Source organism: Mercenaria mercenaria, chromosome 5, assembly GCF_021730395.1.
Source record: "Mercenaria mercenaria strain notata chromosome 5, MADL_Memer_1, whole genome shotgun sequence".
NCBI lineage: Eukaryota > Metazoa > Mollusca > Bivalvia > Venerida > Veneridae > Mercenaria > Mercenaria mercenaria.
The window spans coordinates 44,652,732-44,667,478 of NC_069365.1; the positions used below are offsets into that span (position 1 = coordinate 44,652,732).

General features: G+C 33.8%; 1 protein-coding gene across 1 annotated transcript; it reads right to left on the reverse strand.

Annotated features, from left to right (window-relative positions):
* Positions 1-5,807: 5,807 nt before the first annotated feature.
* Positions 5,808-9,079, reverse strand: LOC123558359 (ly6/PLAUR domain-containing protein 6-like). Its single transcript, XM_045350240.2, has 4 exons — positions 8,968-9,079; positions 8,524-8,604; positions 8,044-8,183; positions 5,808-6,856 (listed from the first exon to the last, which is right to left on the reverse strand). The coding sequence occupies exons 1-4, from the start codon at positions 9,065-9,067 to the stop codon at positions 6,692-6,694; spliced, it is 486 nt and encodes a 161-aa protein (XP_045206175.2). The 5' UTR covers positions 9,068-9,079; the 3' UTR covers positions 5,808-6,691.
* Positions 9,080-14,747: the final 5,668 nt, after the last annotated feature.

The window sequence follows — 14,747 nt, forward strand, 5'->3', positions numbered from 1 at the left end:
GAATTAACAGATATCTAGGCTTGTGAAATGTAAATATTTGTTACTATGACGTGTGTTTGTGGGAGTGACTGATTAGCCCGGTTAGTCTAGGTTTCGTAGCTGTAGATTTGATTTCCTATATCCATTTTTATTAATAAAACAGTCTTTTAATTTGTTTGGTCTTTTTGCGTTTTTGTCGTCCTCAACACCATGTATTAAAAAAGAACATAATATATATTTCCAAAATACCTTGCACAAATATGAACTTCCACTTTAACATGACACTGTTATCTTACCTTCAAATTAATTAAATATTGTAAATTAATCATCTAAACTTACATTATGAGACCTTGAGAAACACTCAAGGGTCCCCAGGACCTCCCTCAACAGTCACTCACTCTTGGGAGTTGACTCGACTGTCACTCACCTCTATGAATACAAATGGAATCTTTCCTGAGTAAAGACGTGACCGTTAGGCAATTTATTTGAGTGTACTCAATGAGTGGTGTTGGAGTATTGTCTATGAATATAGCCCTAACTTTTCCTCCCATTGCAAGTGAACATGGTGCAATAATTCTGGTAATACTGGTATAATTCAACTATTCCACAAGATAATAGGTGGGTAATCTATGCCCTGTTTACACAACTTCATCTGCAAACTTATTCAGCCATTCTCTTCTCAGAATAGTATTATAACTATCTTACACTATAGAAACAAAGTGTGGTCTAAACTCATCTTAATAAATGAAGTATCGGACATACTACTACATTAATTGAATGATATATTTAGGCATTAAATACATTGTCTTAGCCTTATATCTGTTACTGTCAAATTGTAACTAGGTACTTGTTATTTCTCATTTCTCTATACAAAATGTGATAGTTACCATCTGACATGGAATTACAACAATCTGACTAAAGTACTTGATTTTCTGAACGAAGATCTGAGAATGACCCATGCACATTCGTCTTCTGTATATTTTTGATTTCCAATATTGCAATTTTATATTTTCGCAAAACTATTTTTATTTGAACCAATCAGAGGACTTGTTTCAACAAGCATTCGGCTGAACCATCGAAACAGCGTCAAAGAGTAAGAAAGATATGAAGTTAGTCCGGGGCTCGAACCCGGAACCCCTCGCTTACAGGGCAAGTGCCCTACCGACTGAGCTAACTGGCTAACTGACCTTTTAAGTGACCAAGTCCGTACCATGACCATGCTTTCTTTCAAAACACAAGGGAGTAGTCGCGATGTGGTCGTCATGAGAATTGTAAATATGAATATAGATTTTTAAAACTTACAAAATGTTGTAAGTAAGCCTTCTGATTGGCTAGTGGAAAGGTCGACAGAATGAGACTATCAATAGCACGTCTTCAGATCCTAAGCGTAGCGTAATAGGAGATGTACTTAAGCCAGATTGGTAAACACAAATGATTACAGTTATTTTGTGACGTGTCTTTAAGTTAACTTGACAATAGCCACTACTGACCTTGACATTCTATAGGGAAAAAATACATGTATATATAACTCTCAAAATATACTAAGCATTTAGAATTGAAGCTCAAAAGGGAACTGGCACTATTAGTGACAAAATCCCCCGAAGTGTGCCCAAGAATGCGACAGTTGTCTGCGCAAAATATGCCAGAATAGTGTAGGTATGACTCATTTTGGGGACCAGATAAGAAGGCTCTCTAAAGGTAACCTTGACCTTGGGGCTAGCGTCTGGGTCTTGAGCATGACACACCAACTCATCGTAGGGAAAAATTGTGACAGGTATTTTTTTTGATGAATTGCAGAGTAATTGACTGGACAAGAAACATACAATGTTAACATTTGTCTTCTAATTGTGACTTTGACTTTAAAGCTAGGGGTCTTGGGCTTGTGTCTGACACGTCATTTCAATATAGGGAGCATTTATGCCATGTAATTTTAAATCTCTTCATGGATGGAAGACAAGAAACAAACCAGGTAAACCGTTGAACTCTAAATATGACCCTGACCTCAGAGCTAGTGGTCTGGTTGTTATGCGTGACACGTTATGAGGAATATTTATGCCAAGTAATTTCGGAATTCTTTGATGAATGATAGAGTTACGAACAGAACATGAAACAGACCCTATTAACCTTTGACTTGACTTCTAAGTGTAAACTTGATCTTTGAGCTAGAGGCCTAGGTCTTGCACGTAACACATTGCCTCATTATGGAACACATTTATGCCAAGTTGTTACACAATCCCTTCATGGATAACAGAGTTATACACCGGACACGAAAAAGATCCTATTAACTTATTACTTCTAAGTATGACTTTGGAGAAAGGGATCTGGATCTTGTACATGACACTGTCTGATTATGATTAATATTTATGCCAGTATAATAGGGTTATTATAACAGTAGCTTGATCTGGGATGCAGTATTCGGCTCGAGTGGATTTTGCCAGATCGGATCTCACGAAGCGCGCAAGCGCCGAGTGTGATCCGACCTTGCAAAATCCACTCGAGCCGAATACAAAGTCACAGATCTAACTACTGTTATAATGACCTTTTTGTTATATACCTTTACCATTTTGATTCTTGTTTTGTTCTTGAATGAAATCTTCAATGTTTATCGATATTAAATTGAACTTAGTGAAGTTTTTATGTGCTTTATTTATAGGAATGTGTCGGATCATGCATATTAATGAAAATAGTCTGGCAGCATACAATACGGAAGGTACAATACGAAATTTTTGTCTGTCTATTCATATTTAATTGTGAAATACAAGCCGATCTTTTACAGAATTTATATAGGTATATAACAAATTTCAAAATCCCTTCATGGACCGGACACATAAACAGACCCTGTTCATATTTGAACTCAAAGTCTGACCTTGACCTTGGAGCTAGGGGTATATAGATCTTGCCCATGACACGTCGTCTGATTATGATAAACATTAATGCTAAGTAATTTCAAAACCTCTTGATGAATGGCAAAGTTACGAACAGGACACGAAACAGACCGAATTAACGTTTGACTTCTGTGACATTGACCTTGTAGCTAGGGGTTTGAGTATTACACGTGAAACATCAACTCATTAAGGGTAATATTCATGCCAAATTATTTCAAAATTCCTTCATGGATGACAGAGTTACAGCCCGGACAAGATTTTAGCAAGTTACGGCTGGATGGCAGGCCGGACGGACGGACAAAGCGATCTTAATAGTCAAAGAAAATAGTGTAGTGTAAATAAAAAAAGTTATTTGCTGAAACATCGTTAAAAGATGTAAAGATGCTATTGATAAATAAAAACCTAAAATTATCAACTGCTTTTGTAAAATTCTTGAAGCAGATATCTACTTAATAACTTAATAATAACATAATATATTAACAAAACCTCGGAAGCACCGCGGACAAGGCAAATTGCAGACTCGATTTGATTGAGACCGCATTAGCTCTAGTTGGTTTAATTTGCACAATAGTCAGCAGTGTACATGTATTTAGATAATTTACAACCATGCTTTGCACGGAATGTCACGGATCAGAGTGATAGACTGGCTATATTCATCACTACAACCCGGTAAACTGTAGGGAATCTAAAGTGGTAGTATATTCATGACATGATGTAAAAATAATATTTCCAAGTCTGTTAATTGTATTTTGGTTAATATTTTTAATACGGATTTTGCATTCAGTATCATCAATATTCAGAAATACAAGTCAATGAAATAAATACTGTTACAAAATATACACTTTTCATTGACCTAACGCTTAAATCGGATGCAAAGGACGAATGACCGATATGTAAAATAACAACATTACTAACATTACTCAAATAAGGTAGTTAGTCCTGCACGTTTGAAACACCGGAAGTTATTGTGTAACGTCCTTTATCCGTAAAACATAGAATAAAGCATGGACCCGGCATACGGAAACAAAAATCATTTTATGAATAATTGGCATCCCGTGAGATCATTTACTAAAACACGGCAACATTGGTATCTTTCATAATGTAAAAGTTTATCATGTTATATAATTCTAAATAATGTCTTAAAATCAGCTAGAAATGTGCGAATGTCTCTGATCATGGGAAAATATCTCAAAAAGAAGCAATCGACCCTATACATTCAATTGTACTTCACCAAATTATAGACCATGCATTTATCTACAACTGTGAGAATGTTCATTAAAATCTACATCGCAGAATAAGTTCTTTTCGTGAAAATGTCATCAAAATTGTAATTTTACTATAATCACTTATTATAAAAACTTGTTTGAGATCAAAATGTTCTAATCAGTGTAGCAAAAGTCAAACTCACGACCCTATCTTTTTTTATTTTGACGATTTTTTTAAGTATGCTTTTAAGTTTTAAAAAATCTGGTTTTAATAAAATTCTACATTGTAGAAAAAAAATTCACAACATGCAGGACTACCTTTACCTGGATAAACACGCCCTGAAGAAGTAGGGTGCGAATGGTCCAACAACGGAACCATAATGTATATAAAGACAAAGCAGGAATTGTACAAAATGTACAGATTCATGACTATAATTAATGGTTGTAAATGAGAGCTTTGCTTTAACCTTTTCCCTGCTAAATTTCTAAAATGGACTGGTCCATAATTCAATTTGAGCAGTACCACTTATCATTCAAACAGGTCTTCATTGAAAATTTACTGACTGAATAGCGACCAGTGCAGACCAAGATCAGCCTGCACGGAAATGCAGGCTGGTCTTGGTCTGCACTGGTCGTAAAGGCAAAATCACCAGCAGGTAAAATATGTAATGTCAATAATTCGTAGGGGTTTATTTTGCAGTACAAAGAAGGGCAGCAGTACTGGCAGCCTTTTCGCCGGGTACTCGTGAGGTTACAAGCATGTTAAAACATCTCTTAGCCAAAACATTTCTCTTCTGTACCTAAACTACAATTTGAACTTCATGCACATGTAACTATCATGACATAATCTCCTTTCATGAACATTTTAATCTTTATGTATAATAAGGAGCTAGATTTATGATCGAATGGTTGACGTAGTGGAAGAGCCGTGAAGCCGTTACATAAATTTGATATTATACTATTGTAACGAATATGATACTAGTATATAGTAGGTACAAAAATGAAGTAGCTAGCATGCGTTTAATATTTCTATTCGACTCTTTTCATAAATTCAGTATTACAAAACACTCATATCATATTCTCATTTATGCCGTGACACGCATCTCCTTATATAAAATCATCGGGGCATAGTTTGAACTTATTGACTGGTCTATATAAAACAATAAATTTAGCTTATATTGGTATTGAATGGTTTGTGGACTATGACTTTTGACTATTGTCCGAAAATTTGGACTTCGGCCAAATAGGACGTTGATCCATTCAATGATTGTTTTTTTTACATGACATCAGAAATAAGGTTTTGATTTAGCCTAGTAAAAATTAGTGCTTAACTATAGACCGCTGAATAGCACAGACTATGGACCGGCAATTTGACCACTACAGATCAAGTTTAAGCAACCTTAACCTAGATATAATAAAACTTCAGACAGTAAATACCAGCTTGTACTCTACTGTTTGTTTAACCTTTTCTGTAATAAGATTTTACATAACTTCTCTAAATACGAGGCAAAACCACTGATCAAAAGAATTCTAAGGCTGGTAAATGAACTTTTAGATTATGAAAAGACCTTGATTAGCATTCAATATGTCGTCAAAAAAAACACAAATAAACAACGATTTCGGTTGGGATATTCTGTTGTTCCCAGCCGGATTTGCTTTTTTTCTTTGGCATAAAAAGTTTTTAAATTCAATTTTGACTCCTTTTTAAAACATCCAGGATACCTAGTTGCTAGAGGGCATGAGGAATGTTGAGGGCACATTTTTTACCTATCATTAACAGACTAAGTGGACCTGATTCTGGCACAGTTTTGAATGGTTGCGTTCTTTGCTACTAAAGAATCTTCCGGAACGCCACAGACAGCAGACAAATAAAGGACGCTATGGGTGTAAGGTGGATTAGGGACGGCACAGACAACTGACAAATAAAGGACGCTACTGACAACAGACAAATTACACATGCAAGGGACGATGCTGCTGTCAAGCTGATAAGGGACGCAACAGACAACAGACAGATGAAAAAAAAATACTAAGGGTCTGAGAAATCACTCTTAGGTCTTATCTAAAAAATAAGAAAAGAAGCTAATACATAAGGAACATTTCTATTTATTTTTAAATTAGCTCATTTTTAATATTCATATTCGACAATTTTATTACCATACAATATGATATAGCAGCACTTAGATACCATCAACGAAACAACATGAAATTGGTCAAAGTCCTTAACGAAACAGCAGAACAACGAGGAGACGTTCGTTCAATCAGTAACCAGAAACATTGTTGTGAAACCAGTTTATATCTTGATTACATTTTTCCAATCTAGAACAAGCCTTTTCTACAATTCAAGAAAAAGTCTCGTAACGTTTTTTCCCCATTCTTGAACAAACCTCGTGGCCGCATGTTTTTTGATTCTGGCATTGTTGAATAAATCTCGTCGCGTTTTTTCATCATCTGGAATAAATTGCGTGGCATTTTCCCCACTCTGTAATAAGTCTAGTGTCATTATATTCCCTTTTTGGTACAAGTCTCGGTGCATTTTCTTTCATTCTAGAACAAGTCTCATAGCACTTTTTATGGTGAAGCACAGTTCAAGCACTTTAATTAATCAAGGGCTGACTAATTATTTCAAAAAGTCAACGTCATCAATGCTACAACAACCAATGGAAAGTTGATTCTGGCCACGTCACTTGCAGCTGAAGGTATCAAAGAGGCGGATAACGTATGTGACGTACTAACGTTGTATGGTACAGCGACGTTGCAATAGGATACCGTACAGCAAGATACACATTCCTGTAATAGTAAAAATATACACATTAATTGTATTCATCAAGTTGGATAAAGTTTAACATTTAAGCATTTGTCTGCAACCCATTATCTAAAAACTATGTACTTAATGTTCGATAAAAGTCGACTGTAGTTTGGTGTACTATTCCTTCTAGTAAACTAGTTATACTTCGAGCCTCGTATCAAAATTATGCATTTTCCCGTTCCTTTTAATGATTTTCTAAAAGTCTTAATTATGGTATTAGTATACTAGTAACATTTTGTTATTGGTACAAAGTGTTACCTTCTCATAGATGCAATGTATGATAGATATGTGAAATGTATATGCATTTTTTCACTGTTTACTGTTCGTCATACATGTATTGCACTGTTGTCCTCAATGGGTTACTGGCTGACCGGTTTATATTGTACCGATTATGATATAATCATATTAGATGTGATAAAAGCATGTCATAAAATAATAGATTAAAAAGTATTTGATTTACAGGTTTATGTATGTATTGTACATATGAACAAATGCTGGATTTGTGAAAAAGACTGTATGGAATTTGTAAGTTTATATTTGTTTATAAGAATGCGATTAGGAATCAACTGAAGGTTGTCTATTGATTACCCCTTTTTGTGCCTTTTATTTCGTTTCGACAAGGCATGAATAGAAGGGTGATATCCATACATATGTTGTTAATACCAAATTTTAACAAGATTGTGCCATATTGTCTATATATAGTTAAGTATATGTGCCCATAATACTTGAAATTGATAATGATTGCACAGAAACAAATTCTAGGTCATTAAATATCGGTTTGCTGAAATTCTCGCTTATCTTATCTTTAAAACTAAGTTTACTTGTCTGTATCTTGTCATGTTAATGCTCTTGTATATATTATATTTGGTATTGAATTTACTTATTTGTATTGATTATAATAATTGTTTGAATACTTTTGCCACGATGCTCTCCTATCTGTGGAGGTAATAAAGAATCTATCTATCTATCTATCTATCTTTGCAGTTATGATTCATTTTAACGTAACCGCTTTCCTATGAAATAGAACTATTCCGGAATGACACAATGTGTGATACGTTAGGGCTACAAAAAGCGGTTCATTGTTCAACACCTTGTCAATTATCTGACTAATCCGTAGCACGAGTTGCCATGCTTTTTCTGACGGTATATTATGAAACTTAAAACTTACAATTTCTCCTTCATTGGAGGTACCCTTGCAGCCTACGTGATCGTTGCTACATTGTTCTGGCAAGGCGCAGAACTTGTCAACCTGTAGACTTTCTCCGGTTCTGTCGTTTATACGGTGTACTGTCTTACATACAGTGTGTCCTGAAGAAAATATGAAAAATATAAGACATTTTAATTTATAGTGCATATTTCTTGCAAAGATATCATTCGAGGTTTTTTACTGCAAAATTAAATTGCTAAAATAACTAAAACAATGTTATGTTAATGTCTTATACATTTTGAACGCTTGTAAACATTTTGTTGTTGTTTTTTCAGTTTTATATGACTTTATTCTAGAAAGTTGAGAAAATTATTATTATCTTGAATAAAAATCATTCAAGATTTCTCCTTAATCCTGAGAAGATATTTACTACAATAGTATATTATTACTTAATGCGTTTTATGAGTTATGAGAAATTATGGACGGGCAAGAGACACTTACTGAGTGGACAGGGGATGTCGGGCGCCCAGTTATTGCATTCTTCGTTGTCCTTTTTCAGAGGGCACGTGTAACATGTCAGCGCTGAAAAATAATAAAACATTTCTATATCATATCTATTATATAATTTATGTTGCTGTTTAAGCTTTAAAAGGTACCTACATTTGTAATTTATCGCGAGTGTCCTCTTTAAATGCATTTTATATTTTATTTCCGTGTACTGGGTATATAGACGGAAATCGTATTCCTATTCAATGTTTCTGTGGTGCCAAGATGGGTCCCTCTTCATTAATTCCAAAGTTTACACCATACTGAAGAGCATTATCTTCTGTACTTAATAAATAGTCTTGTGAAATACTGCCAAATGAAGCTATTTGGATGTAAAATTACACACTGGACGTATGTTATTGTGCATTATGAATTCTGGATTGAGTAAAAGAAACGTACCTTCAAAATTACCATACTCTATCTGGATGTGCATGCTGGAAGATTTTGCTGTCATGGAAACGAAAAACACCAACACAACACCCGGTACGAAGTATTCCATTGTATCCGACCTTAAATATGAAACAACACTGTTTTAAGATATACGTACAGTCTTTAAAAATAAAGTACATGATATTTAATTTCTTCGTATTTGAATTCATGTACAGAACTGGAAAACAATATTCAACCGAAGTTATAAATTAATATAAAAATATACATGTGTCACCATATATACCAACTACCCGAAATAGGATACCAAATAACGGCATTTCACAGCCAGTCACGTGGGCACATGCACGTGCAAATGTCTTACCAAACGTGTTATATGTTATATTGGAAGTACGCTTTCTTTTAGAAAAAAAAAATCGTCGCAGAACTAGAAATAATCAAATTGGCAATGATAGCAGAAAATCTGTTTGATAATTATTAATGACTTGAATTAATTGCAAAACAAATAAATAATAAGACACTGCTCTAAATTAGGACACGAGATGAGAGCACAACATGCTGTCGTGTATTTTAAGGGTGAACATCTTTTTTTTTTTAAAAACTTACCTTAGATAGAAGTATATCCAAATATGATTAAAATCCAGTCACAAATGTATAAGTTAATGTGTAGATGTCGGCGTAAACAATATGTCGCGATTCGAAAGCTGCTCAGAAACAATGTGGCTTTTTATTTATTTATTTTCTTCTTATATACAGCGTTTCGTTATCGTGTAATCAGTGTAAAAAGTAACACTCTAAACACATTATTATCTAATTATCAAATAAATCGGCATGTACAAAGGTCAAGGTGATGATAGTATCGGGACACTTAATGAATGGTATTTCTCAGGTAGGGTATAATTGTCGGCAATGCTTATTGTCGGCATAAGCGCTAACTGACTGATCATATTGTTACACGTGATTGTTTGATGATAACACGCGATTGTTTGCTGATAACACGTGAATGTTTGTTATTCACGCGACCGCTAACTAAGTCACTGCTGATACGGGTTCGTTGATTTCATGAAAGAAAAGCGTAGTGATAAAGTACTAATAAAGTTAAAGAGGCATTAATAACGTCGCAATAAAGTAATTATAATAAAATTACTATATATATTGTTGTACAGCAGCGTTTATGTATTGGTATTGGTATTGGTTTATATTGTATTTGTGCTAAAAGCTTATGTTTAATGCAATAAAATGATATTGTATTGTATTGTGTTTAAAGAAATTATATGGCGCAGAGTCAAACGATGGTGACTCGTATGTGAATGGGGATACATCTAATTTAAAAAAAAAAAAAAAAAAAAACTAAAAAACTTTTTAAAAAAAGCAACATAGATCCAGATTGGAGTTTCTTTAGGCAAGAAACTTAGCTTGGCGTTATTTTTCTTTTCACAAAAAAAAAAAAAAAAAAAAAAAAAAAAAAAAAAAAACAAGCGCAAGAAATTAGATCGACAAAAGCCAAAGCAACGATTTTCGAGAAAAAATCATAATATAACATACGATTTTTATAAAATGGGCTATTCAGACGTTACTAACGAATACACAATACAAACATGTATTTTCACTATTCTTTCATAAAAAACATGACACGACGACTAAATGTATTGTTTTCATGTATGATGACTTTACGATTCCATTATCAATTTTATTTTGTTGTTCTTGGAAACGGCAAAGAGCTATAAAAGTAAACTTCTTTGGAAACGGCAAGGAGCTATAAAAATAAACTTCTTTGGAAAAGGTAAACATGTTTTAAATATCCATAACCGGGGCCCACAAATCAGCAACACTGGCAAAAGCCATTTTTAAACATTTTGTTTTATTTCTCGTTAGGATAAACATGAAATTACCCATACTTTGCATATTACTTTGGTAAACAGGAACACAATTTCAAGAATAATAACATTACACTTGAGGTATTTTGAGTACGTACACATTTCGAGTACGAATGAGAATAACTTTCAAGGTTTATATGAATTCTGCTAGAAATTAAATCAAAACATACTGACTGACACTTTCCAAAATCATTGATATAATACACGCGAATTCAATACATTCACGATTATCGACAAAAATTGAATCGACGCTGAGTTTCTAAAAGGGAGTAAACAAGGGGAGAAGCGAGTACCCTTCTTGCATGCCGGACAGGATTTTCCAGTGCTTTTCCGGTGCTATAAAAACTCATCTTACACCCCTCACGTGCTATAATTTATGAATGAATGCGTAAATTCATAGGCTACTATAAAAATAGCGCCTTATAGAAAAACCTTCGTTTTTCTTTATACATCCTACAAATTGAAGAATAAGGCATGCAAGAAAAAGAATCTATCACTAATTGAAAGTACGGATGGAAATATCTGGCTCTCGGGAGACTGTTTTGTGGTAACAGTTACCCTCGAGCCAGATATTCCCATCCGCACCTTCAACCAGTGAAAGATTCTTATAAATTACATTGTTGGAGGCAGTGCCTTTGGGGTTCGTAACCGATATAGCTAAGTGTACTCGTACTATTGATTTGATTGCATCTTTTGTGCTAAAAAAAGTGATTATTATGGAAAAAACAAGACGCAGATGTCAGATGTCAATCTGCGCAGAAATACATAAAAGTCCCTGGTAAAGCATTTCAAAAATAAAAATCATGTATTTAACATATTAAGTACGTGAATTGCCTTGTTTGCACACGATTTTGGAGGATCCGTTGAAAAAAAAAGTAGTTTTTATGCAAGAATGCTTTAAAGAAAGTCCCCAGTTGAGTGTGAAGATGTGACGTCAAAAACGTTGTGGAAGTAGCAGGAGACAGTCGATATCGGAGGAGACAACAGCTATATAGTAAACCTACCGATATTGATGATGTTTATAAATGACTACATGTCACCTCAGTTAAAAGCGGGACTTTTCATAAAAAGATTTTTTTCAAAAGAAATAGAACAAGTTCTTTTTTACTAAAAGAATAATTAATCCGGCAATATACATTAATCCGAAAATACAACAGAATCGAATAATCATTTTATGAATTGATACGTTTCACGGCCATAGCACTTTTTTCAATTCACAAAATACAAATTAACTTGACGAACAAATATTAGAGTTAACATTATAAAAGATAAAAGGTTAGTTAAATCTAAGGATACATTTGTCGGAGGCTTAGAGCACCCCTAATGTAGCCATAGAGTAAAGTTTTGTCCATTTATAAATACTGTTACCTTTTTGTGTGAAATGAATTATTATATTATATTACATTATATATTATACCCCGGGACAAAATCCTCTCTTCGATTTGTTAGAAATATTATACATTGTAGTGAACAAGTCAGATAATACACCAATATCTTTAAAAAAATGACATAATGTTACTTTTGAATTAAATTAATCATTCATTTAGATAAATACTATAAATAAAATTTTAAGATTTCAAAAGCATTGAATCACGCAAATATATAATGTTATTCATTTTACTAACTCCTACCGTAATTCAAAAGTTGAAATAAATATAGAAGTGTTTTTAGAAAACGACTGAGCACAGTTAAAAAGAATACAGAGATGTAGATTTTTATTTTTTTTATTTTAAAATGATTAAATATCATGCAAATATCAATCTAATTTTTTAAGATATTGGCAAATTAACCAATATTGGGTTAAATGTTTCGTTCAGTATAGATTAAAATTATAAATATAAAAGAAAGAAGGTAAAAACAAACAATATAAGAATAAAATCGTAGCTCTTTCTTTTAAGCACTGGATGTGTCATTAAATGCAATATTTGATTTTAACTTCAGATACAATGAATATAATAGTTGATGGATGCGCATCCGAGGGAAATCATCCAACCATATGGAGTGTGGATCCGACATGGAATCCAGAAGCCGATACGAAGTCCGCCAGCTCTGTTTAGTTCATATCCACTGCTTTTTCGCTTAACGAATCTTCCAATGCTCCAAAATTTAAATGGAACGGAAGTATGGGCCCACAGACTGCCGGCAGAATACGGCAGGCTGGTTTAGGATCGAATGTCTGGTCGTGCACACCATCAATTTATTTGGTTTTAAATGGCAGGTATATTTGCTTTGCTCTTTTGATGACGATGGCGCATGTTCACGCGGCATTATATCGAGGGTTGAGCGCAATACTGCCGTGACTCCTATTAAATAAAGAAGGAGTTACGGCAGTATTGCGCATCGAGAGAAAAAAACAACGCTTTCACCTAAGGTTTCATATAAATGGTTTTATACAAAATAAGTTGCTTTCAATGAACGTATATAATTATGACACTTTTACACATTTTATGTAGAAAATAGAAGGTAAAAATGACAAAATACTAGTAATGGCGTTATAAGCATTACATTTGTAAGTCAAAATGAAAATAGCATGGGATGAATCAAATGTTGAAACTGGATAAGATTTTTGCACCTAAGGATTCTTATTTTAAGTATTTGTGGTAAAATGTTTACATGCCCTTCTTATTCCTAATATATTGAAAAATCTGACTGCTATTTATTATTGGCTCATATATAATAGTATCATAAATCAGTTTACAATTCGCTGGAATTAAAAAAAAACCCAGCTAAATGGTAAAGTGTCCACTTTGAATAGAGGTCGGTAGTTCTATCCACGGTCGCGTCATACAAAAGACGTGAAAAATAGGACTGATACTTACCTTGATTGGCACTTAATATGGAGGTAAAATAATTGACTTGGATACTATTCTGTTTGGAAACTCATACCTATCTGATCAGGATAACATGGCTATATTTACTCATGTACAGGCGTATATTTCCGAAAGTAAGAGATTTGGTTAGCAACCCTGAGACATTCCCATTTCTTCCCACTTTCTCTCTTCTATTCTACCTTTGACTTGTTCTAATCTCTACATTTATGTGAAGACTTTCCTTCTACCATATACATTGTCCCCTTTCCATTTTTTACATTCACAGCGATTTTTTTTTTTCATATTTTTTTTCTTATCTTAAGACTATATTCCTAGCCCAATTACAGATTAAAGCTCGATATGCCCATACAATTATATTTTGTCCGCAAAGGAGAAGAATTCTATAAGACTTGTCTTTCATTCTTATCCTTTCCTGTTTTGTCTTCACTACAGTATGTTATGTGTTTAAATATATGCACTCTTTTTTGGGAATAAATATGTTTAAACTAAAATAAGCCAAGGTAAGTACATGTTTATTTGTTACTGGATACCTAGTTTGTCGTACAAGAGAAATGTAGCTCATGTTGTCTGTTGATTGCGACGTTAAAGAAAAGAGATGAGCCATAGGCTAATCTTATACGAGATACAGCACCAGTTGAAATTAATGTAGTACACATCCTACAACACAGTGACAGAAAAACAAGGGAACACATGTACATTACCTTAACCTTTAGCCTGCTGGCGACAAATGGTTCTGCCTTTGCGACATCAACCTGCACATTCGTGCACTGTTCGCTATTCTGTCAGTAAATTTTCAGTCAACACCCCCTTGAATAATAAGTGGTACTGCCCAAATTGAATGATGGAACAGTCCATTTTAGAAATATAGCAGGGTAAGTGTAAAGACGCCTCTCAAAAATGTTTCTAAATCAATTTTCAGTTCCAGGTGGAATTATGAATCGAGAAATATTCAGTTCACGACGTTGCCAAATTAGAAACCAATATACTTGTATAAAAACAACAATTCACGTGTTGTTAATACATTGATTTTTATTTTTGAAATGCTTTGCCTGGGGTGTATATGTATTTCTGTGCAGATTGACAT